The following is a 27,115-nucleotide window of genomic DNA, read 5'->3' on the forward strand; positions in this document are numbered from 1 at the left end:
AATTCCCGCGTCAGGCGACTGACTGTGTGGAGTTTGCACATTCTCCCCGTGTCTGCGTGGGTTTCCTCCGGGTGCTCCGGTTTCCTCCCACAGTCCGAAGATGTGCAGGTCAGGTGAATTGGCCATGCTAAATTGCCTGTAGTGTTAGGTAAGGGGTAAATGTAGGGGTATGGGTGGGTTGCGCTTCGGTGGGGTGGTGTGGACTTGTTGGGCTGAAGGGCCTGTTTCCACACTGTAAGTAATCTAATCTAAACATTAAAAGATACAGGATCCTCTCTACCTTTGATGTTGAAAGATGAGGAGATATGTACCTCTTGTGACAATGTTGTTCCTTTAACAAGGTTATGCTGTCCTTGGCTTTTTTTCCCCAGAGGTTGTAAAAGCAGCGATTCCAAAAAGTCTAGGTTTGAAGGGTTTTAGGGCTAATTTGATTATAGCTAACAGATACTGCCTCAGGAAAAAAAGGCTTTCAAGTTTTTTTTTAAAAAATTGTACAATAAAAGGGGTGCGGCTAGTTTTCCCAGCTCAGCTTTTCTCTGGTTTGATTTGCTTTCAGCTGCTGGACCCAAAGAAGCATTTCCACGCTGATCCTCCCTCTCTCTGACATCTCTCCTGTAAGAACCTGCACTGGATTTTTCCTTTTTTTGTCAAGGGGTGTTTGTGGGAATTGTTGCAAGTGTTTGGAACAGTATCACTAAGTTGGGATAGTCTGTTGGGTTTTCGGATAGGATAAGTTATTCTATATTCTGTTCTCTATTGTTTGTGTTTCATTTGGTAATCTTGCAAATAAATACTGTTTTGTTTAAAACTAAGTGGTTGGGCCAGCTGCACCAATCCTGCAATATTCGCTTTACACCTGCTTAAAACAGCTAGAAAAGTTACGGTCTGGGCTACCTTCTTGAAATGTTTTAAGGCAGTCTGGCCAGGTCCACAACAGATTGGGGCTCTTTGTGGGATTTGCTCTATAGTTCCAAATTGGGATTAGGTTTGTTGGACACAAAGCTGCGAGTGGCAGATGTTAGTGTCTTTTGTTCTGGGTGCTGATTTTGGTTGGGTTAAACAGTGCTTGAGATAGCAATGGCTGTTTCAGTCACTAAGAATTTTCTGGGCGTGGAAGAATTTACTTTGGAGGTTTTACAAAAGGTGAATAAGGCCAAGCTTCTGGAATGAGCAGACAGGTTGGAGTTGGAGCTGGACCTCCTTCCATGAGGAAAGGTGAGATAATTACAGCAATAGCTCAGCATTTAGGTTTGCTGGAAATGCCATCAAAATCTTTAGAGATAGCTAAAGTTCAATTGAAAATGAAGCAGCTTGAGTTACAGGCAAAATACAATTACAGGGCAACAGAAATGAAACAGTTTTAATTATGATTACTCAGAGGAATGAGAGAGAGAAAAGGAGTGGGAGGAAAGGAAAAAAGAGAGGGAATTTGAACTTTAGAAACTGGCACTTAGACAGGGAAGTCAGCTTAAAAGATGAAGATGAAGGCAGAAGGTAAGCTGAGTGAGGATGAGCAAATCCATGGTAGGCAAAGGCCTGGTGAGAAACTGTTTAAACATGTTCAAGCATTGACTAAATTTGATGAGAAGGATGTGGACACCATTTTCATCTCATTTGAGAAAGTGGCTAAATAAATGAAGTGGCCAGTGACCATGTGGGTTTTGTTGATCCAAACAAAGCTTGTAGGTAGAGCTAGTGAGGTATTCACATCACTATCAGAGGAGGTATGTGGAGCATAGCAGGAGGTGAAGAAAGCCATCTTAAGTGCATATGAGGTTGAGCCAGAAGCCTACAGACAACATTTCAGGAATCGAAGGAGGAATTCAAACCTACCTTGAGTTTGAAATTATCAAACAAAGTAATTTTGATAGATGGATATGGACATTAAAATTACAGCAAACCTATAACACTCTTAGAGAGACAATTAATTTGGAGGGGTTCAAAAATTCACTTCCTGAAGTCGTGAGAACTCATGTGGAAGAGCAGAGAGATTACCTGCTGAAATGGCTGATGACTATGAGTTGGTCCATAAATCAAAGTTTGGCTTTCAAAATCAGTTTCAATCCATGAGGGATAGAAATTGGGGAAAAGAGAAAAGTAGAAATGGAAAAGTAGATCTCTGTGAAGACCACAAGGATAACTTACCACAGGGTTAAAAGGAAACCCTTGAAGAGGAAGGAGAAGTTAAAAAGCTCTGGTGTCTTCGCTGAAATAAAGTTGGCCATGTGAAATCACAGTCTTGGTGGGTTAGGAAAAGCACTGGGAAGCCAGATGTAAAGAAACAGAATAAGCCAGTGAATTTTGATGGAGTGGTAACGGTAAGCACAGTAGAGGTTAAAAAGTTGCACCAGAATATACAACTTGGTCGGAGGTTGGCCACGGAAGATGTGCCAGATCTTCTTAAACCATATACTTGCAAAGGTAAAGTTTATTCACATAGGCAAGGAGCAGCAGGTAAAGAGGCTACAATATTAAGAGATACAGGATCCTCTCAATCTTTGATGTTGAAAGAAGAGGCGATATGTACCTCTAAAGGACTACTACTAGGAAGGTACTAGTAATGGGAATGCATGGTGAGACAAGAAGTGCTCGATTATGAAGAGTGAGGTTAGGGTGTCCAATGAAGAGTGGAGACATTATGGTAGGAGTACTGTACAAACTCTCAGCTCCAGGAATACTACTTGTCCTTGCTAATGATATAGTTGGTTCACAGTGCTGCCTACTATAGTTGAAAAGCCAGTGGAAACTCAGGGAATCAAACTATTGCAGGACACATATACTTGGATTTTTCCTGACTGTGTGGAAACCAGATCACATCACCAGTTGAAACAGGAGAGATCAAAGAGTAGAGATAAGAAAGTGGAAGTGGAATTAGCCGAGAACCTGTTTGATCAAATGGTTGAGACAAAACAGGAGCAATTGGATGACAAAGCAGACATCTTTAGTTCAGAGAAATTAATTGAGTTACAGCAGAAAGATGAGAAAAATATATGTGGACTATGTGTCAAAAGCATACACGGAAAAAGAATCTGAATTTATCCCTACCTTAAAAATGATGTCTTAATGAGGAAATAGAGACCATCACATATTCAAGCAGATGAGAAATGTGCAGAAGTTCATCAAGTTGTATTGATGAAGTGGTTATTGAAAAGAGGTGTTGCGGATCGTGCACGAACAACCAGTAGGAGGTCATTTAGTGGTAAGAAAAACTCAAGCTAAAATACAAAAACATTTTTATTGGCCTGGACTGCACAAGGGTATGGTTGAATTTTTCCAGACATATCATAAATGTCAGGTAATTGGAAAACCACAGGCAGTAATAAAATCCGCACCTTTAATACCTATTCCTGCATTTGAGGAACTTTTTACAAGAGTCTTAATTGATTACATAGGACCTCAACCTAAAACAAAAAATGGAAATCAGCATTTGTTTGCAATAATGGATGTGTCCTTTTACTAGATTTCCAGAGGCCATTCCATTACACAATATGACAGCTAACTGGATTGTTGAGGAATTATTCAAATTTTCACTAGATATGAACTACCAACAGAGATACAATCAGATCAAGGGTCAAACCTTACATCAAAATTATTCAAGGAAATTATGGACAGCTTAGGAATAAAACAATTCAAATCTATTGCACACCATCCACAATCACAGGGAGCACTAAAAAGGTGGCATCAGACATTAAAGACCATGCTAAGGGCTTACAGTCAAGACAATCCAGATGATTGGGATAAGGGAATTCTGTTTACTTTTTGCCATCAGAGATGCACCAAACGAATCAACCAAATTCAGTCCATTTTAATTAGTTTTGGGCATGAAGTGAGAGGACCGCTAAAATTGATTAAGGAGAAATTAGTAAGTCAGAATTCAGAGACCACATAGTTGGACAATGTGTCAAATTTTAGGGAACAACTAAAAAGAGCAGGGGAGTTGGCTAGACAGCATTTACAAGTATTACAGCATACAATAAAACAGGAAGCAGACAAGAAATCAGAAACATGCAAATTTGCTGTGGGAGATAAAGTGTTAACATTACTTCCAGTGATGGGTAAACCTTTAAAAGCAAGGGTTAGTGGACCTTATCAAGTTGAAAGGAAATTGAGTGAGCTGAACTATTTGATAAGGACTCCAGACACAAAGAAATCTCACAGTGTCATGTGAATATGCTCAGGGAAAGAAAGTCAAAGGAGACTGTGATATTGGTTACAACACTGAGTGAAGAACTAAGTTCAGAGGATTCTGAATTAGACATTCTTCAAATTAACTGAGGAAGTTGTCAATAATTGGGATAAATTATTGACTTAACTTCCAGAGGAAAATTGAAATGACCTGAAAGAGCTATTACTTTCACACGGAGAGGTATGTGAAAATAAGCTGGGAAATAATTATGCATGATGTAGATATGGGAGATACTGTTCTGATTAAGCAACATGCTTAGAGGCATAACCGTCTCAAGGTGGCACAGGTTCAAAAGGAGATTGAATGCATGCTCCAAGACAACATAATGGAAGAGAGTTACAGTGACTGGGGCTCACCCAAAACCAGATGGTACCCAATGATTATGTGTGGACTATTGCAAAGTCAATGCAGTTACAAAGACTGATTCGTATCCGATTCCACATTTGGAAGACTGTGTTGAACAGGTGGGACAAACAACTTATAAATTGAAGTTGGACTTTGTCCGAAAGAACGAGGACAATTTCAGTTTTCGTAACACCAAATGGACTGCATCAGTTTCAAGTCATGCCTTTGGCAAGCAAAATGCATCAGCTACATTTCAGAGACTAATCAATAAGTTAATTTCTGGATTACCCAATTGTGTAGTTTATATGGATGACTCTGTGATTTTTAGTCATACAAAGAAGGAACATTTGCAACATTTATCGGAATTAGTTGATTGACTCTGGGAGGCAGGCTTGGTGATAAACCTGGCTAAAAGTGAATTTGCCAAAGCCCAATTCACTTTCCTAGGCTATATTCTTTGACATGGACAAATGGCCCCACGGAATGCAAACAAAAGGTAATTGGGGAGTTTCCCATACCATTGATAAAAAGAGCAATACTACTATTCCTGGGATTGAGTGGAGTTTTGTTTTAGCAATTTATACCAAATTTTAGCAGTGTCGCTGCTCCACTCACTGAATTACGAAAGAAAGGCCAGAAGGTTTAGTGGACAGTGGACTGTCAGAAGGCATTTGACAGCCAGAAAGCTGTGTTAACCATTACCCCAGAATACCCCAAACCTACTTACACAAAACCATTCAAGGTGGCTATTGATGCAAGTGATGTGTGTGTTCAGTGCTGTGCTCTTACAGGACAACAAGAAGATAGAAAGACCTATCGGTCTGTACGCAATCAGGTCCCGGACCTTCCCGTGGCTTGCCACTTCAACACATGTCTGCTCCCATGCCCACATGTCTGTTCTTGGCCTGCCGCAATGTTCCAGTGAAGCTCATTGCAAACTGGAGGAACAGCATCTCATCTTCCGATTCGACACGTTACAGCCTGCCGGTCTCAACACTGAATTCAACACTTCAGATGATTATCCCATCTCGACCCCTCTATTTTCATTCTGCTCCATAATTTTATTTCATTTATCTTTTTTCTATTTTTTTCACTGTTCTGTACCACTTATTTCTTTATTGTCTCTCCTTCTCTAGCTCCCTACTCTCTCATCACCTTTTTCCTCTTCTCTTCCCCCTTTGCTACCCTTCTCTCCTGTTTTCCATTTTGCCTCTGCTTCACCCATCCACCCCCCACCCCCCATATATTTTGTCACATAGCACTGGCTTCAGCCTTGGTCATTCACAGCTCCTAATCTCCCTATAATCTCTCTATGCACTGTCATTATCATCTCTTTATTGCTACCTTTGCTTCTGGAGCCATGACTCACCTTCTCTCAGCCTAGTATAAATACCTCCCTATTTCTCCCTTTTTTTAGCTGGGACAAAGGGTCAGTTAGTCTCGAAACGTCAGCTCTTTTCTCTCCTTACAGATGCTGCCAGACCTGCTGAGATTTTCCAGCACTTTCTCTTTTGGTTTCAGATTCCAGCATCTGCAGTAATTTGCTTTTATTAAGGTCTGGGCTACCTTCTTGAAACGTTTTGAGGGGTCTGGCTTGGTCTATAACACCATGAATGAATTTTTAAAAATTTACAGTAGTATATTGCATACTCCATCAGGAACAGCCCCAAAACAATTTATCCATAATTAGTCTGAGCATACTATGATATGCTGGTAAAAACATGAGGAAGGATTTTCTAGAAAAATATCAGGCACAGGATAACTGAAAATCATGGAACACATGGTGTGCAAAAAAAGGTAGACACAATAGAAAACTGAAAATGGATGGAAATGAAAAGAGAGTATGGATTGGAACATCAGCACGTGATAGCATAGTCAAACTGATGTAGTCATATGCACGGAATGATTTGTGTTGGACAATGTCTTGGACAAAACTATCACTATGTCCTGTCCCACTATCAGGACATTCCTAGCAGTGGTGACATAGTGAACACTCATGAGAGAGCTGACCTGGGAGTCTTCAACATTGTCTCCAAACACCATGACATCTCATAGTCAAAAACTACACGGCACAGATTTAAGGTGAGAAGGGAAAGATTTAAAAGATACATAAGGGGCAGCTTTTTCACAGGGGTGGTGCATGTATAGATTGAGCTGTCAGAGGAAGTGATGGAGGCTGGTATAAATACAACATTTAAAAGACAACTGGATGGGTGCACGAATAGGAAGTTTTAGAAGGATATGGGCCAAATGCTGGCAAATGCGACTAGGTTTATATCTGGTTAGCATGGACTGGTTGGATGAAAGGGTTTATTTTTGTGCTGTACATCTCTATGACTCTAAATGGATCTTCAGTGTAGAAAGATGATAGACAAAGGGAAATTTCAATGCTGTATATAAAAAGTTCAACAATATAAACTATAGATTTTTAATAGATACAGATAAAGCAAAATTAGATTATTAGTTTAAAATGTAGTGGACAGGAAAGAATCAGAACATATCAGTGGAAATCACAGACTTGTTACAGTTGTGACAATGCTGTAGCTTTAAGAAGTGATTTTTGTGCTGTTTTTTGAAGAGGGATTTTAAGACAGAGATGCCGAGTAGTCTACCAGAACTACTAAAGTAAAAAACTTATGAGGCCTTGGGGTTTTTCAAAAGAGTTGGGACAATAGAAGCAGCCAGAATGGGTGTGATTAAGCTCTCGTAGAACCAGGATTTTCAGTTTTAAGCAGTTGTTGCTGGGGTCTCAGCAAGGTTGGAAGCTGCTATAAATCTCTCCCAGCTGTTACACTCTCAGAATTTTCTTGATATTTTTTACCTTCTGGACTGTGGAGTTAAATTTGAGACCATTGGTTTTCTGAATTTGCCTTTTGCCAATGGTGTGTTTTTATGGGATGGTACTCTATTAAAACAGTTAGTTAGTAATAGTTACTGTCTCTATTGTTTTGTTAAGTTTTCCAATAGAGTTGTTATTCCAATTCCTTCTTTTGGTTGTTGTATTTTAACTATAATGGATAAAGGAAGTGTGTTTTGCTTTAAATCCAGTAGTTTGACCAGTTGAATTGCATCTGGAACACAACACCTTGCATTTACCTTTAAAGTAAGAAAAAGTTAGGGTCTGGACTATCTTCTTAATATTTTGAGGGGATTTGGTCTAGTTCTTAATAAATTGCGGGCTCTTGTCAGGATCAAAATCTCTAAATCTGGGTTGGGTTTAGGATTATTGGACTCAAAGGCAAAAGTGGTAAGTGTTAGTGTCTTTTATTTTGGGCATTGAATTTGGTTGGGTTAAGCAGCATGTGCCTTGTTTAGTAAAGGCTCTTTGAGTCACTAATACTTTCCTGGAGATGGAAGAGATCAGTTCGAACGTTTTACAATAAGTGAGCAAGGTAAGGATTTTGGAATTGGCAAACAAAATGGAGTTGGGGTTGCTTGTGTCTGTGAGGAAAGGGGAGATAGTTGTGGCAATCGCGCAGCATTTACAATTGCTAGGAATGCCATCAGAATCTTTGGAAATTGCTAAAAGTCAATTGAAAATGAAACAGTTTGAATATGAAAAGGAAATGAAATGGAATGAATTATGATTAAAAGCCAAGGAAAAGCAGAACGAGAAAGAGTTTGAACTTCAGAAGTTGGCAACTAGAGAGGCAAGTTGACTTAAAAGGGAGGAGATGAAGGCAGAAGTTAAGCTTAGTGAGTAGGATAGTGATGATGAACAAACCCATCGTAGCCAAAGGCCCAGTGGGAATTTGTTAAATATGCCCAAGTGTTGCCTATTTTGGATGTACGTTTGCTCGCTGAGCTGGAACGTTCATTTCAAGACATTTTGTAACATCTTCAGTGGGTCTCAGGCGAAGCAATGCTGAAAATTCCTGCTTTCTATTTATATGTTTGGGCTTCTTTGGGCTGGTAATGTCATTTCCTGTGGTGATGTTATTTCCTGTGGTGAAGTAACTTCCTGTACCTTTTCTCAAGGAGTGGTAGATGGGGTCTAACTCGATGTTTGTTGATAGAGTTCTGGTTGGGATGCCATGCCAACATTAGTTCAACGGGCCAACACACACTGCAGCACAGAGGAAATACGCAGAGTAGAGGAAAATCACCTATACCGTGTATTAAAACAAAATGGGTACCCAATGAACACAGTCTGCCGATTTCTCAGCAACAAAACAAAAAAGCAGACAAAACATGTCCAGAAACTCTAGCCACTCTCCCCTACATCAAGGACATCTCGGAAATGAATGCCAGACTACTCGGTCCCCTTGGCATCATGGTAGCCCACAAACCACCAACACACTAAAACAACAGCTAATGAACTTGAAAGACCCTGTACAGACAACGAGCAAAACTAATGTCATTTACAAAATACCATGCAAGGACGGCAACAAACACTACACTGGACAAACTAGTCACCAGGATACATGAACACCAACTAGCCACAAAAAGTCATGGCCCTCTCTCACTAGTATCTTCACATACGGATGAGGAAGAGCACCACTTTGACTGGGACAACACATCCATCCTTGGACAAGCCAAACAAAGACACGCATGAGAATTCCTAGAAGCATGCATTCCAACTGGAACTCTATCAACAAACACATAGAATTAGAGCCCATCTACCACCCCCGAGAAAAGGAACAGGAAGTGACTTCACCACAAGAAATAACATCACCACAGGAAATGACATGACCAGCCCAAAGTAACCCAAACATATAAACAGAAAACAGGAATTTTCAGCATTGCTTCACCTGAGGTCCACTGAAGATGTAGGGTAACAAAATGTCTGGAAATGAACCTTCCAGCTCAGCAAGCAAACCTACATCCAAAACCTCAACCTGAGCTACAATGTTCTCAAAACTCGATAAGTGTTCCCCATGGTTGAAGATAAGGATGTAAGCCTTTTCATTTAAAGTGGCTAAACAAATGAAAAGACTGGTGACCTTGTGGGTATTGGTGATCCAAACAAAGTTAGTAGATAGAGCTACAGAGGTATTTGAATCATTATCAGTATTTGGGCAGTATAATGAGGTGAAAAATGCCATCTTAAAGTACATATGAGCTAGTACCAGTAGCCTAAAAGGAATTCAAAAATTCACTTCTGAAGTAGTGACAACTCACATGGCAGAACAGAGAGTTAAAACTGCAAGATTAGCTGCAGAAATAGCAGATGATTATGATTTTGTTCATAAATCAAAGTTTAGCTTCCAAATACAATTTCAGTCTGGGACGGATAGGAATTGGGGAAAACAGAAATTGTCAGGTAATAAGGGAAAAGGAAATCTCATTGAAGATAGTAAACACCTCCCCCTCCAAACAGACCCCACCGCCAGGAATATATTTCCCTCCCTTACCCTATCAGCGTTCCGAAAAGGCCACTCCCTCCGTGACTCCCTCGTCAGGTCCACACCCCCCACCAACCCAACATCGACTCCCAACACCTTCCCCTGCAACCGCAAGAAATGCAAAACTTGTGCCCACACCTCTCCCCTTACTTCCCTCCAAGGGATCCTTCCATATCCGCCACAATATCACCTGCACCTCCACACAAATCATTTACTGCACCCGATGTGGCCTCCTCTATATTGGGGAGACAGGCCGCCTACTTGCGGAACGTTTCTGAGAACACCTCTGGGACACCCGGACCAACCAACCCAACCACCCCGTGGCTCAACACTTCAACTCCCCCTCCCACTCCGCCAAGGACATGAAGGTCCTTGGACTCCTCCATCGCCAGACCATAGCAACACGACGGCTGGAGGAAGAGCGCCTCATCTTCCGCCTAGGAACCCTCCAACCATAAGGGATGAACTCAGATTTCTCCAGTTTCCTCATTTCCCCTCCTCCCCACCTTGTCTCAGTCCCAACCCTCAAACTCAGCACCACCTTCCTGACCTGCAATCTTCTTCCTGACCTCTCCGCCCCCACCCCCACTCCGGCCGATCACCCTCACCTTAACCTCCTTCCACCTATCGCATTTCCAACGCCCCTCCCCCAAGTCCCTCCTCCCTACCTTTTATCTTAGCCTGCTTGGCACACTTTCCCCATTCCTGAAGAAGGGCTCATGCCCGAAACGTCGATTCTCCTGCTCCTTGGATGCTGCCTGACCTGCTGCGCTTTTCCACTAAATCAATCTATCAAATTCAGTCCACGTGAATTAGGGCATGAGGTGAGAGGTCAACTGAAATTAATTAAGGAGAAATTGGTGAGTCAGAGTTCAGAGACCACACATTTGGACTATGTGTCAAATTTTAGGGAAAGATTAATAGATCAGGTGAGTTGGTCCAACAGTATTTAAATGTAGCAGAACATGTGTTGAAACAGGAAGTAGACAAGAAATCAAAAATTCTGAAATTTTTCCAGTGGAGATAAAGTGCTAGTGTTACTTCCAATGGTAGGTGAATCTTTAATGGGCCTTATAAAATCAAAAGAAAATTGAGTGATGTGAATTATTTGTTAAGAAAACCAGATAGAAAGAAATCTTATTGAGTGTGTCATGTGAATATATTCAAAAGGATTTTGAAAAGAAAGGAAAGCAAAAGAAGAATTATTACTTGTTACAACACAGAAAGAAGAACCAAGTTCAGGTGATTCTGATTTGGCCATTCCTCCATCTATATCGGACAATGAGGAAGTTCTCAAAATGGGATAAATTATTGAAATTATTTTAAAGAGTTATTATATCACATGGGGAGATATGTGGGAATAAGCTGGGAAGTACTAATCTAATTGTGCATTATGTCAAGATAGGAAATGCTATTCCAAATAAGCAACATCCTTCTAGATTTAACCCTCTAAAGTTAGCATAGGTTCAAAAAGAGATTGAATGCAGGCTCAAAGACAACATAATTGAAGAGAGTTGCAGCGAATGGAGTTCACCCATAGTAATGGTGCCAAAACCAGATGGTACCCAATGATTATGTTTGGACTATCGCACAGTCAATGCAGTTACAAAATCTGACCCATATCCTATTCCATGTTTGGAAGACTGTATTCAGAAGGTGGGACAACCAACTTATATTTCAAAGTAAACTTACTCAAAAGATACTGGCACATAACTTTATTTGAAACAGCAAAGACAATTTTGGCTTTTGTGACACCGAATGGACTGTACCCGTCATACTATTTGGTACGGAAAATGCACCAGCCACATTGACACAATTGTGTAGTGTACATCAGCCATCTGGAGATTTTTTAGTCACACCTGGAAGGTACATTTGCAGCATCTATCGGAATTGTTGGATCGACTTTGGGAGGCAAGTTTGTTGATAAACCTAGCTAAGTGAGTTTGCAAAATTCCAAGTCATGTTTCTGGGCCATGTCACTGAACATGTAGAGATAGCCCAGGGGATTTGAAAACAAAGGTTATTCGAGAGTTGCACGTATCATCAACAAAGCGGGAAGTACTACGATTCCTCGGATTGAATGGTTTTTATCTGAAGTTTATACCAAATTTTAGCAGTATGGCTGTTCCACTACTGACTTATTGAAAAGTACAGAAGATTTCAATGGTTATAGGAATATCAGAAGGCATTTGACAGCCTGAAAGCTATGTTAACCACTGTCCCTGTGTTAGCCACACCTAATTACACAAAACCATTCAAGGTGGCTACTGATGTGAGTCGTGCAATGTTGGTCCTGTTCTCGTGCAAGAAGCTAATGATAAATAGAAAGACCTATTAGGTATTTTTGCAGAAAACTGAATAATCATCAACAGAAATATTCCACGGTTGAGAATGAGTCCTTGAGTTTGGTATTGGCATTGCAACATTTCAACCTTTAATTTGCCAGTCATGTGTCTGAGACAATTGTAAATACTGATCCTAACCCCTTAAAGGTTCTGGAGAAAGTTAAGGACAAAAATTCCAGACTGTTTAGTTGAAGCTATTACAGCTATTCAATCTGAAAATGATACACGTGGCAGGAAAAGATAGTGCAATTGCCAATGCGTTGTTGCGACTTTGATGTAGAAAGCCAGCGGCATTTAGCAGTGGGGAGAAAAAAGGACTGAAATAGACAGTAGTAGTGGACTCAGCGATTAGCACTGCTGAATCACAGCACCAGGGACTCTGATCCAATTCCAGCTCCAGGGGAGTTTGTGGGGAGTTTGCACGTTCTCCATGTGTCTGTATGGGTTTCCTCCTCTCCTCCAGTTTCCTCCCACTATCCAAAGATGTGCAGATTAAATGAATTGGCCATGTTAAATTGCCCATAGCATCCAGGGATATGCAGGCTAAGTGGATTAGCCATGGGAAATGCAGGGTTATGGGGGTTGGAATGCTCTTTGTAGGGTTGGTGTGGACTTGATGTGTCAAATGGCCTGCTTCCACACTATAAGGATTCTATCCTATTCTAGTGAGTCAATGTAATATATATGTATTGTGTGAAATAGTGTAGGATTAAAGTTTTTTTAAAAAAATGAAGCCATCTTTGGATATTGATGGTTCATTTTCTTTTCAAGGAAGGGGGAAGGTATGACAATACTGAAACTTTAAGAAGAATAGTTTATCCTGTTTTTCTTTTGAAGAGAGGTTTTAAGGCAGAGATGCCGAGCAGTCTACCAGAGCCACTAGAGAAAAGAGCTTGTAAGTCCATGAGGTTTTCCTTAAAAGTTCATCTTGGGCCAGTGATTCTTAGGTGTCTGTGGGAATGTCTTATTTTGCCAGCAAAGCTTTGAGGGTATCACTGAAGCACTGTCCACCTGAGGCTTGCCTGTCATTTCGAAGCTGGGAGTACAGCACCTCGTTGGGGTGTCTCGTGTCAGTCATGTGGGCAACATACCCAGCCCATGGTAGCTAATCAAAGGTGGTGAGTGCCTCGATGCTGGGGATGTAAGCCTGGTCACCGACTCTGGTGTTGGTGTGTCTTTCTTTCCAGCGAATTCACAGGATCTTGTGGAGGCAGCATTGATGGTACTGCTCTGGTGCCTTCAGGTGTCTGCTGCAGACAGTCCATTTCTCCGAGTCATGTAAGAAGGCGGGAACCACAGCTCTGTAAACCATGACACTGGTGTTGAATCTGATGTTGTTGTGGTCATAACATAGCGCAGGAGAAGGCCATTCTGCCCATATCTACATTGGCTGTCTGAGTGAATATGACTTAGTACTTTTATTCCATGTACCCTTATGCACAATTTCTATTCAAATAATTTTCTAATACTCTCTTGGATGCCTTGATTGAACCTATCTTCACCACACATCTGCAGTTTCTTTTGTCTCCACCACACATTCGAGGCCATGTGGCCACATTTGAACTGTTTGTGGTGTGAAAACAGTTTATCACACTTGCTTCATTTGTGAATCATTTTAAATCTGTGGCCCTTGTTCTTGATCCTTGTTCTTGAGCTGGAACTGTTTCTCCCCATCTACTTTGTCCAGCTTCCTCATGACTTTGAAAAAGAGAAGGCTCATCAAATCTGCTGGTAGTCTTCTGCTCTCCAAGAAGAAAAGTCCCATTTTCTCAAATCCCTAGCTTAAATTTCTCATCCACGGAACTAGTTTTGTCAATCTCTCCTTCATCCTCCCTTCAGCATTTCATTCACGACTTAGGCAATATTCCAGCTGAGGTATAACTCGTGATGTACACAAGTTCAGCACAATCTCCTTGCTCTTATACTGTATGCCCCTACTAATTAAGCCCTGGGAAATGTACCCCTTATTAACTCTCCATTGTTCTTCCATCTTTATTGACTTGTGTATATCTATATTTTACGCTATCTCTCCATGTTCTTCCACTAAAATTTCACACTTTCTGCAATGAACCACATCTGCCACCTCTCTGTCCTTTTGAAATTACATACTGTCCTCCTCACAGTTTATAATCCTTCTAAATTTTGTATCATCTCCAAACTTCAAAGTTATCCACTGTACTCCAAGATCTAGATCATTAATTCATATCAGGAAAAGCAACAGATCCAATTCAGACCCTTTTGAGAACTCCACTACAAATCTTTTTCCAGCCTTAAAAATATCTATTAACTCTGTTGCCTATTATACAGCTAATTTTATACCCACATTGCTACTGTTCCTTGTATTTCACGAGCTATCACTTTTCCCATAACTCTGTTGTATAGCACTATATTGAATACCTTTTGGAAATCCATGTATACATCATCAGCATCACCCTCAGCAAGCCTCTATCTCAAATAATTGTTTCTTGAACCTACCACCAAAGTTTTCTTTTAGATACTTACAGGGCGGGAACAGGCCCAACAAGTCCACACCGACCCGCCGAAGCGCAATCCACCCAGACCCATTCCCCTACATTTATCCCTTCACCTAACACTATGGGCAAATTAGCATGGCCAATTCACCTCACCTGCACATTTTTGGACTGTGGGAGGAAACTGGAGTACCCGGAGGAAACCAACGCAGACATGGAGAGAATGTGCAAACTCCACGCAGTCAGTCGCCTGAGGCGGGAATTGAACCCGGGTCTCTGGCGCTGTGAGGCAGCAGTGCTAACCACTGTGCCCCCATGCCGCCCATATATACTAACTCTTCTGTAATTGCGAGGGTTATCCCTAACAAGGGTTTAATTTTTGAAATTTTAAGCAATATCTAAGTTAAGGAAACTCACACCAGGTTTCATCATTAAACAATTAGCAAAATGGATTAATTATTAATAATATGAAAACTTAAGCTATACAACTATTAACCCCTTTACCACTAGGATCTTGAATTTTGTGACAAATGAAGGACAGACACCCAAATTAGAATTTAACACAACATTCTCTTTATTAGTAACTCTTTACATATTAGTAAGGACATAATCAATACATTATCTAACTCATAGACTGTTTGACTAGAATCTAGGTACTACCTATACATGCTAAACTGATCAGGTTCATTTTGATGAATCTATTCTTTAAATTCTGAACTCAAGGTCTTCTCTTCACAATGGTTGGTCTTGGCGTGCCTTGTTTTAGGTTTTCTCCCACTCTTCCAGACTGTCTGATGTCCATCCATTGCCCAGGACCCTCATCATTCTGAGCTTACTTGTCAAAGGGTCATGTAAACATGGGACATCTGCTTCTATTGTTGTTAGCACTGGGTATTTGTTTTGGTCAGCAGTCTACCTTCACTCATTGTTTTAGACTACCCTGACTAAATGACTTCATGAAGTTAGCACAGGTTCCCATCATGCACATTGAGCTTCAACTGTTAGCCATTGGGCCTTAGTTACCCATACGATCACACAATCTTTAAATTCCAAAGCATTCATTCATACAGAAAAACAGAAGAAATGGACCATTGTGCAGAAATTTCAACAGTAGAAAACATAGATGGGAAAGAATCAATTCTGTGGATCAAGAGTCCAAAGCACAAGATTGGAACAAGTTAACTTCCTCAGAGTTCTTTTGGTCTATGGCATTTTTAGCACATTATTTTTGACTGCTGCAATCCTCAAGCTTGTAGTGGTCACCTAGTCCTAGGTTTTTGCTTGTGTTAGAAGTTATTTTCTACCTCTTTAAGTGCTATTTCTTTTCCATTCACAAGAGTGTGAGGCAGAGAGAGAGAGAGAGAGAGAGAGAGAGAGAGAGAGAGAACCCCATTACAACTACACTGAAGCGTTTGCACTGCTGTGTAGTTTCCCGGATGTTTTTCTCGGTGTCCTTCCCCCCAGTTGGTAGTCTACACAAAACACTGAGCAATGTAATTGCACCCTTTTTTATTCCTTACATTTCGTCAAATTTATTCTGTCCTTGAACCTTCTGGGACCTCCTCTTTCTCCAGCATGAAATGCTCCCCTTAAACAATACTGACACCCCTCTTCCTGTTCTATCTTTTATGAAGAGACCTTGTAACCAGGAAAATTTCTTGAGCCAGGTCTCTGTTATCACAACATCATTTTTGCACATAGCAATCTATGCTTGTAACTCACTAATCTTATTTACTGTATTCCATACATATACAGGCATAAACTATAGCTCTGATTCAGATTCCCATTATCTGAAAATCCTGGGTATATCATTCAAAAGGGTCAGGATATGCTCTAAAAACTAGGAGTGTATCACTAAGATGATTCCTGAAGAAGGGCTTATGCCCGAAACATCGATCCTCCTGTTCCTTGGATGCTGCCTGACCTGCTGCGCTTTTCCAGCAACACATTTTTCAGCTCTGATCTCCAGCATCTGCAGTCCTCACTTTCTCCTCACTTTAGATGAGCCAGAAATTGGGTATGTCAGAGTGCCACTCCCTCTCCATTCATCATCAGGTTTGAGATGCTCTCAGTGTTGTACATGGAGCAGGTTTGCCCATTTTCCACCCTGCACTGCAGCAGTCACATGAGATATCTTCTATTTCATCTGAAGGTCAAAGACAGATCATATCTACAGGACACAATGTACAAATCCCTGGATGAAGGAGGTAAGAATGTACATTGTGTGTGGTTGCATCAAGCTGAGTGTGGACCCTTGGTACACAAACACCAAATATCAATACAGAACCAAGGTTCTGCTGGCAAAAGATGGGTCTGGCTATATTTTCTTGGAATCTAGCAAGTAGTTGCGCTGTGCCGATTAACATGTCCCTAGTAGAAACATTTTTATAGAAAAACATTTATGATCATCAGAGGTCAGCACATAACATCCTCAGAGCCCTGCTGGAAAAGGAGACAGATGATTCTTTTGGATGGTTCCCTAAGCAGACTGTCAAAGTCACTTGGCAGAATGCCCAATCACCAGAACTTTCTAACAAGCATCAAGACATAGCTTGGCTGATGGTGCAAAGTGCACTCCCCATTAGATCAATCACGCACGCCTGCACTCTGCGTCATCATACACAACCCTTGATAGAGCTGCAGTGGTAAAGAGACTGTCACATCTCCTTCAGGAATGTTCCTTTACAAAAAGTCTGGAGAGACCAGGGGTTTTTGTTGAGGTTCTACCCGAACATGTCTATGCAGCTCTGTGTTATATGGATGTTCCTTAGGATGCACGCCAAGACAAACATCAACTGCAATGGGTGAACCATCTACTCAGTAAAGATGCTCTTTGGTCTAGATGAAACTTCTTGGTATTCCAGTGCAAAGGATTGTTTTCAATTGAGTGTTGCAAACTTGCACATTCCAAGGTCCATGATGAGATACTGAGGGACGCTCTGGGTAGCCACACCAAGACGTCATAGGGAAAAATCACTGTCTAAGGTTTTTTTGCCATGATATTCTGTTATCACAACATCATTTTTGCAGAATATCTTGGGTAAAATGCTTGAATTGAGTATATAATTCTTGTTACATTTAATAAATACTCCATTTTTGCATTTGGAAAGAGGCACATAGAATACAAAATGCTCAACTGAGCAATGTGGTAATTTTATTACATTTTCTGTAATGTCCAATTTGAATTGTTTTGTAATGTATTTAAATATTTTATGAATGAAGTAAATTTTTGCAAAATGATCTAATATTTCTGATTAAAAAAAAGTTACCCACTCATAATTTAAGATGTCAAGAGTATGGTGCTGTAAAAGCACAACAGAATTTAACACTCCTGATGAAGGGCTTATGCCCAAAACGTCAATTCTCCTGCTCCTCAGATGCTGCCCGGCCTGCTGTGCTTTTCCAGCACCACGCTCTCGACTCTGATCTCCAGCATCTGCAGTCCTCACTTTCTCACAATTTCAGATGTGCTGCATTTGCAGTATTTTGTTTTTATTTTAATTAGTAATTTGCCTTGTTTACTATTTGTCACTTTCCCCACCAGGAGTAGCACCTTCAGTTCTACTGTTTGGGAATCTTGTTTTTTTTTTCTTATAATCTTTAAGCAATATTTCAGAGTTTATTTTTGCTGGTGACCTTTCTTAAGTCTCCCACTATGAGTTGACATCATGCCTTTTGTTTCAGTAATATTTTCCTCTGCAAACCTCATTTTCTATATTAAAGGTGCTATGTATTGCATGTTGTTTTTTCAGTTATTCACTGTACGCAATTTTGATATGATTTTTGTCTATAAGACTACAGTAATTAAACCTCGTTTTAAAAGTAATACTGTGAATATTACATATATGTGACATGTTCTGAGAATTATGAGGTGCTATTTATCGTGTTTTCTTTATGATTTTTAAGTCTCAATTCTGCAATGACTAAGGTGAGAAACTCAACATATTATGCAAAATTAAGTATCATTGTATACTATCATTGTACGCTAGAACTCTATACATTGTTTCTCCAAAATATGATTAACTTACTGAACTAGTCCTTCATATAAGAAACTGAACAATGTGTGCTAGCAGAATATTTGCCAATTGGAAACTTGCCAACTGGAGCCATTTTTCCTCATTTGTGACCCAACAACTTTAAAGCCAATTTAAACATTTATAGAGATTTTTCCATAATAAGTGGAGGTCCCAAAAATGCTTTACTGGATGTAAGTTTGCTTGCTGAGCTGCAAGGTTTGTTTTCAGATGTTTCATCACCATACTAGGCAACATAATCAGTGAGCCTCTGGTGAAGCACTGGTGGTATTTCCCACTTTTTATTTGAGTTTAGGTATCCTTGAGTTGGTGATGTCATTTCCTGTGGTGATGTCATTTCCGGTTCTTTTTCTCAGGGGTTGGTAAATGGGATCCAAGTTAATGTGTTTGTTGATAGAATTTAATCTACATTGGACAAACAGGCAGAAAACTAGTCATCAGGATACATGAACATCAACTAGCCACAAAAAGACATGACCCGCTCTCACTAGTAGCTTTATATATTCATGAGGAAGGACACCACTCTGATTAGGACAACACATCTATCCTTGGACAAACCAAACACGCAAGAATTCCTAGAAGCAAGGCACTGCAACCGGAACTCTATCAACAAGCACATCGACTTACATCCAGAACCTCAACCTGAGCTACAAATCTTCTCAAAATTGCTAGTAAAGCATTTAGCAAGTTAAGTCCTTTTGATGTGCGGACAATCTTATAATGTGGGAAACACAGCAGCCAATTTCAGTACAGCAGCTCCTACAAATTGCAATATGATAATGACCAGGTAATCTGCAGTTATTCTGTTTACGCAGGGATAAATATTGGCCAAGAGACTGCAGATGATTCACTGCTCTTCTGCACCATAGGAACTTTTACATCCACCTGATGGTCAGATTATTCAATTGATAAAAAAGCTGAATTACATTCTAAATGAAGGGTTCTGACCCGAAACGTCGACTTTCCTGCTCGTTGGAGGATGTCTGACCTGCTATGCTTTTCCAGCTACATGTTTTATCGACTCTGACTTCCAGTATCTGCAATCCTTACTATCTCTTAATTACACTCTACCCTTGTAAAAGTTTTTTCTCATAATTTTACCTGCAGTGCTCCTCCAAACATTGAGACCAAAACCATTAGAAGGGTCAAATATTCTGCAAACACATCCCACCAGGGTTTCAGGATTTTGAATGCTGGGTCTTGTTCTCCAAAATACGATAGTTCTGTGACTGGAATCATTTCTACTCAGATAAAAAGAAATAATATGTTGATACGATCACAGCAGAAATCAATAATGTGATTATTATTTGTCAAGAATCCTAGGATTGCTAAATGAATGATGCCAAAAGATTCATAGATTAACGAAAGAGTTTTAATACACAAAACTAATGTCATGATTCTGCTGTTAAATAGTCAGCTACGTTAAAACGTAATAAAAATACGATTATTTGTACTTCAAATCAAATGTTTTAACTTTATGTTTCATCAAGACTTACATCCCAAAACTCTCAATTCAAAATACAATAATCAAATTGCAGCATGTTGGGACAGTGGCTAGCACTGCTGCCTCACAGTGCCAGAGACCTGGGTTCAATTCCCGCCTCAGGCAACTGTCTGTGTGGAGTTTGCGCATTCTCCCCGTGTCTGCGTGGGTTTCCTCCGGGTGTTCCGGTTTCCTCCCACAGTCCAAAGATGTGCAGGTTAGGTGAATCGGCCATGCTAAATTGCCCGTAGTGTTAGATGTAGGGGAATGGGTCTGGGTGGGTTGCTCTTTAGAGGGTTGGTGTGGGCTTGTTGGGCCGAAGGGCCTGTTTCCACACTGTAAGTAATCTAATCTAAATCCAAATGGATGTGCCAACAAATGCGTGTTAAATGGAATTTTGAGATATGAACATGATATAATTAGTTGTGTTGTCAATGTAAAGGAGGATGTTTTCTGTGGTTTTGTGCTGTAGTGTGAAAGTTTGGTGCATCTTTTGATGACTCTTTAAGGTCTTTGCAACTTCATCTCAGGAAGCATATAGGCAAGCCGGTGGGCAAATATTCATCAGACTCTCCAGGGTCATCAGCCGCCAACCCCCTCCCCCCCCCCCCCCCCCCCCGTTTTAAGAATATATTGGATCTACTTCTTCCTCATCCCTAAATTCTCATGTGCAGCATACACTATCATCTACTTCCAAACTTTCTATGGTTGTCTCTTCTTGAGTTACCATGTCCACTCCCAGAGGAAAATACCTCAGTATCTGGTTAGTTGAGGTCACTCTGCTCATCATTCTCAGTGTCTTGTGCAGTCATAGCCCTTTTGTAGCAGACTTTTTGTACACCATATTTCACTCACACAATCATTAATGTGGCCACAAGAACAGTTGGGTTGTACTCCTCGATTTTCCACTTACTTTCTCAACTTATCCTTTTCTGACAACATTTTTAACTTTTTCACAGGTCTAGCCACACTCACAGGCCTTGTATATCTGAAAACAAATGGTGACTTGCCAGTATTCTAAAATTTTACATAAAATTGTATGGCCTAACTACATTCTGATTAGTTGATCTTCTCAAATGACAAGTTTACATAAATTCAACAAAACTGGAGTTAACAGTTCAGACTTTTAGCTTATTCACAGGTATCATTTGCTACTCCACTGGGTGAAATGATTAAGTATAATATTTCTACAGCAAAGTATTCCAAAGAGTGATATAAAATTACATTCATAAATAATTATTTATTACATTTTTCCTGTTGACCACACCATTTGAAGGGTTGTTTCAGTAGTATTAACTTTCTGCAAGCTGTAGAGATTATGTATTATGCCATGATACATAGAAGGCATTATATTGCTTGATCCTATGAGACCAGGGGTGATTAAATATGCTACTGTTACGCAGAGAGCTATTAATATTGTTCTGTCTGAAGTAATTGACTGGAGATATTGTATTTTCCTGCAGTCACAAATGTTTGGATCAATGGGTCTACCCTTTCCACTTAATTCAAACATCTGATTTTATTATTAACATTTATATACAGTTTTACAGTATCAGTTTGATTGGCAGCTTTTTTAAGATGGAGAGATGTATGGTTTATTCTGTGTTATACTTTGCTAGGTTTGCAGCCAGATAGTCTGGCAGTCTGAAGCCATTAGAAATTTGCGATAATTTGTATTTTCATCTGAGCAATTTGCCAAAGAAATGAAAGATCCTATTTTGGGATAAATTTCACGTTGAGGATTAATGTAAGCAAGACATTTTATTATTCTGATATTTCATGTCAAAGTCGCAAGTATCATATGCAGTCTGTACTGAATACTGTTTATCAATGATTCTAATGATTTACCGTACAATATATTGTAAGTGTTCTTAATTGTGTATACAATTCAGTCTGTAGTAACACAGATTAATTGCATAGATTCTCCTCTCTACATACACAGCTGGTTGTGTGCCAATAATAAACATTTTTCAAGCAGACAACAGTGACAGAGCACTGAAAAATTTAAGTACCTGTTTATTTTTAAATCACAGCATTTGCCAATAAGACAAGCTGGAACCTGGTATGGTTTCTATCAATGCGATTAACAACTTAGCAATGTGTGTATGCAAAACAGCCCATTAAGACAACTCCCTGTTCAGTGCCTCCCAATAATATGACAATTATTGAGATACAGGTAGTTCTTCTGTAACATGATGGTTGCATTCTTGTGCGACCCTGCACCACAGAAAAATTCCGCTTTAGAACACCGCTTAAAAGTGTGGCGATGTAATTGCATTACAGCCAACACACATTAAAAGTTTGCGCTTTAGAAATGGTGTTCCCAATCTGTAAATTGCATTACATTGAAGTTGTGTTAACAAAATGCGCATTATAGTAGAATGACCTGGAGCTTGCTGCTGATCTCAAGGAAAGCAACACCAAGCACTCTCTCACTCTGGGAACTGTACCTCTCCTGATCTGCAATCAACTGTAACATTGCTTAATAGACATTCACAGTATCGAGCTGCAGTGATGTAATCTGATTGTCGAAGCAGCCAATTACGTTAAAGAATTCTCACAGTCGACCAAGCAGGAAATGAAAAGCACAAGCGATTAAATCACATTTTAAAAAATTTCTATAGGGCAAATTAAAAGTTGAGACATGGATAAGATAAAGACAGAAGCTAAAATATCATGAACAAACGTTTTAAAGAATCATTATTTCAAAATTCTAGTTTTAAAAATTAAACATAATCTAGACTTTGAACAACATTCCATGAATATAAAATGAATTTATTAGGACCAGACTGGTGTTCAACAGTAGTTTTGACTCACATTGCAGTTGGAAACCCATTTACATCTCAGCAAGGAAGGCTTTTCATGGGATTTCTAAAAATTACTTGACAGTGGATGATAGGAAGTTCTCACCAAGTCAGTTGAATCATTAATGGTACAGTGTGCAGGAGGGAATGAAATGGTAGATGAAAACTTCAAGATTTCCACATTAAACTATTATAGCCACTGGTCACAAACGAGCGTGGAAAAAATAGTTATGCAAGAAGATATTAGCACAATGTGGAAAATGTGCCTAAGTGTTGTTTCTGCAGAAGTCAGGTCCTCAGAAGTCATAAAGACTCAGTGTGCAGAAGTGATAAGACCCAGCGTTGCATCAGCCAAAGTAATAAGACTCAGCTTTCAGGTGGGGGGGGGGGTTGCACGCTAACAACAGGCCAAAGACAGATGTGGTAAGCCAATTAGATTAGCAGCTGCACAGAGCAATACAACTGTCACATATGAGGTAAAAGGGGAAATACAAAGAGGCTCATAGAAACTGTATAAATATGCACTCATATTATTGAGGGGTGTGCCCACTTTGTAGTCACCCGGACTTGTAAGAATGTATGAATAAAGACTGCTTTGGAATTTGACTCGGACTAAAATTATTTGGCAGTGAGCTTTGTTTCTCACAACAAGGTAGATGAGTTAGCAGCACAAATCATTGCAAATGAATATGATTTAGTAGCCATTGCAGAGACATGGCTGCAGGATGGTCACGACAGGGAGTTAAATATCCACGTGTATCAGACTATTCGGAAGGTCAAACAGGAAGGTGAGGGAAGTGGTGTAGTTCTGATATTTAAGGACGACGTCAGGGCAGTGGCGAAAGATGATACAGGTTCTGTGGAGAATAAGGTTGAATCCATTTGGGTGGAAACTAGAAATTCCAAGGAGAAAAAGTCACTGATATGCGTAGTCTATCGGCCACCAAATAATAATATCACATTGGGGCGGGCAATAAACAAAGAAATAACTAATGCCTGTAAAAATGGTTCGGCAATTATCATGGGGGATTTTAATCTACACATTAATTGATCAAACCAGGTCGGTCAGGGTAGCATTGACAAGGGGTTCATTGAATGTATCTGGGTTTTCTTGAACAGTATGTAATGTATCCAACAAGGGAGCAAGCTATCCTAGAAGTGGTCCTGTATAATGAAATAGGAATAATTAATGATGTCATTGTTAGAGATCCTCTTGGAAGGAGCAATCACAGTATGGCTGAATTTAGAATACAGATGGAAAGTGCAAAGATACAATTCAATACCAGGGTCCTGTGCTTAAACAAGGGAGACTACAATAGAATGAGGGAGGAGTTGGCTAAAGTAGACTAGAAGCAAAGACTTTATGGTGGGACAGTTAATAAACAGTGGAGGACTTTCAAAACAATTTTTCAAAGTGCTCAGCAAAAGTATAGACTAGTGAAAAGGAAGGACTATAGGAAAAGGGGCAATCTGCCATGGGTATTTAAGGAAATAAGGAAGTCTATCAAATTGAAAGAGAAGGCATACAAAGTGGTCAAGATCAGCAGGAAACTAGAAGACTGGGAAAGCTTTAAAGGTCAACAGAAAGCCACAAAAAGAGTAAAAAAGAAAGATAAGCTAGAACATGGGAAAATAACAGCTCAGAATATAAAGACAGATAGCAAAAATTTCTAAGTATATAAAACAAAAAAAAGTAGCTAAAGTAAACATTGGTCTTTAATAGGATGAGAAGGGGTATTTAGTAATAGGATATGAGGAAATGGCCAAGGCATTCAACAGGCATTTTGTGTCGGTCTTCACAGTGGAGGACACAAATAAATTGCCAGTAATTGTCAAAGAGACAAAGGTAGGTGAGACCTGGAAATAATCTATCTCAAAAGAGGTAGTGTTGGGCAAACTAATGGAGTTAAGGGTAGACAAGTCTCCTGGTCCTGATGGAATGCATTCCAGAGATGGCGGGAGAAATAGCAAATGTATTTGTGGTAATCTTCCAAAATTCACTGGACTCTGGGGCAGTTCCAGTTGATTGGAAAACAGCAAATGTGATGCCACTATTTCAAAAGGGAGGGAGACAAAAGATGGGGAATTATAGACCAGTGAGCTTAACCTCTGTAATGGGGAAATGCTTGAGTCTATTATCAACGAAGAAATAGCAAGACATCGAGATAATTGTCCTGTTGGTCAGAGGCAGCATGGGTTCAAGAAAGGCAGGATATGCTTAACTAATATTTTGGAATTGGGTGGAGGCACTACAAGCACACATTCGAGGACACAGTAGATACAGTGTATCTAGATTTCTAAAACACCTTTAACAAGGTGCTGCACAAAAAGCTGCTGCATAAGATAAAGATTGTAAGATTTTATGGGCAATGTATTAGCGTGGATAGAGGTTTGGTTAACCAACAGGAAGCAAAGATTGGGAATAAATGAGTGCTGTCTGGTTTGCAGTAGTAATGTGTTGGGACTGCAATTACTCACAATTTACATAGATAATTTGGATTTGTAGTGTGTCAAAGTTTGACACTAAGATGAGTGGTGGAGCAAAGCATGCAGAGAATTGTGAAACTTTGCAAAGGGATTGTTTAAGTGAGTGGGCAATGGCTTGGCAAATGGAATACAGTGTTAATAAATGTGAAGTCATCCATTTCGGTCGGAATAACAGTAAAAAGGACTATTACTTGAACAGCAAAAAATTGCAACACACTGCTGTGCAGAAGAAACTGGGTGTCTTTGAGTATGAATCACTGAAGGTTGGTCTGCAGATCCAAAAGGTAATTAAGGTGGCAAATGGAATTTTGTCCTTCATTGCTAAAGGGGTTGAGTTTAAAAGCAGAGACATTATGTAGAAGCTGGAATATTCCATGCAGTTTTTGTTCTCCTTACTTTAGAAATTATCGATAGGCAGTACAAGCAGTGCAGAGCAACTTCACTAGGTTAATTCTGGAGTTGAGGGGGTTAGCTTGAAGAGAGGTTGAGTAATCTGGGATTATATTCCTTGGAATTTAGAAGAATGAGGCGGGGGGGGGGGGGGGGATCTTATAGAAACTGATACAATTATCAAGGAAATAGAAAAGATAGAAGTAGAGTATGTTTCCACTGGCAGGAGAAACTGGGAGAGAAGGGCATAGCCTCAAAATTAGGGGAGGTGATTTGGGACTGAATTGAGAAGGAACTTCTTCACCCAGAGGATTGTGAATCTATGAAATTTCCTGCCCAATGAAATGGTTTAGGCTTCCTCAGTAATTTTTTTTTAAAGCTAAGAAAGATATTTTTTCAATAAAGGATTTAAGAGTTATGGTGAAAGTTCGGGTAAGAGGAGCTGAGGCCACGATAAGATCAGCCAATGATCTTACTAAATGGCAGAGCAAGCTGGAGGGGCCAGATGGCTTGCTCCGAATTCTTACGAACACACTTTGTGTACCTTGTGTGTCATTGGACACGACAAAAAAGCCTATTATCTAGGGTCTTTGTAATGCGGTAGAACTCGATTGGTTTAACTGACCAGACAGTCAATTTGCGAATCAAGGTAATGTCAATAGCGTGAGTTCAATTCTCGAGGTTACCTTCCCAATCGTTCCCTTTGCTTGAGCTCTACTCTCATGCCATTAGAACCATGGCGACTTTTTAAAAAAAAAATCCCTGGACCAGGAGGTCGGGGTTCACGTCCAATTTGCTCCAGGTGTATAAGAAAGTCTCTTTCCAGGTTGATCAGAAAATATGTTTACGTCTTGGCTAATTCAAGGGGTATGTGCTAACATGTTTTACAAAAAAAAATCACACTGCAAGTTGACTTATTGAAATCATACTTCACACCAAGCAGTAAATGTCGGTTACGCACTCCCGCCTTTTTTTTTAAAACAAATGATGTCTCGCGCCGCCTCCAATAACCGTTGGCGTGTTACCAAGCCCCCCGGCGCATCTCCTCAACGATTGGTCAGATCCCGAAAAGCTGATGCTCCTATTGGGCCATTTGTTTGTCAATCACTGGAACATCAAAAGGGTGAGGCCAGAAAAGCGTGGCAGTTTTGGAGATTTGTTGTTTGTTTTCGAGGTGCCGCATGAGGGAATTGGGAGTGGGGGCGGTCTGGAAGAAGGGATTGGG

The 27,115-nt window shown here is 40.1% G+C and overlaps 1 protein-coding gene across 1 annotated transcript in view; it reads right to left on the minus strand.

The window, feature by feature from the left end:
* LOC140467910 (volume-regulated anion channel subunit LRRC8C-like) overlaps nucleotides 1-26,714 on the minus strand; it is a 39,066-nt gene extending 12,352 nt beyond the window's left edge. Inside the window, exons 1-2 of the mRNA XM_072563984.1 lie at nucleotides 26,577-26,714; nucleotides 19,828-19,967 (exon numbers count right to left, since the gene is read on the minus strand). Coding sequence (XP_072420085.1) covers nucleotides 19,828-19,965 — 138 coding nt within the window. The 5' untranslated portion in view covers nucleotides 19,966-19,967; nucleotides 26,577-26,714. The remainder of the gene's footprint in view (nucleotides 1-19,827; nucleotides 19,968-26,576) is intronic.
* Between the last annotated feature and the right edge of the window lie 401 nt (nucleotides 26,715-27,115).

Source organism: Chiloscyllium punctatum, chromosome 46 (genome assembly GCF_047496795.1).
Source record: "Chiloscyllium punctatum isolate Juve2018m chromosome 46, sChiPun1.3, whole genome shotgun sequence".
NCBI lineage: Eukaryota > Metazoa > Chordata > Chondrichthyes > Orectolobiformes > Hemiscylliidae > Chiloscyllium > Chiloscyllium punctatum.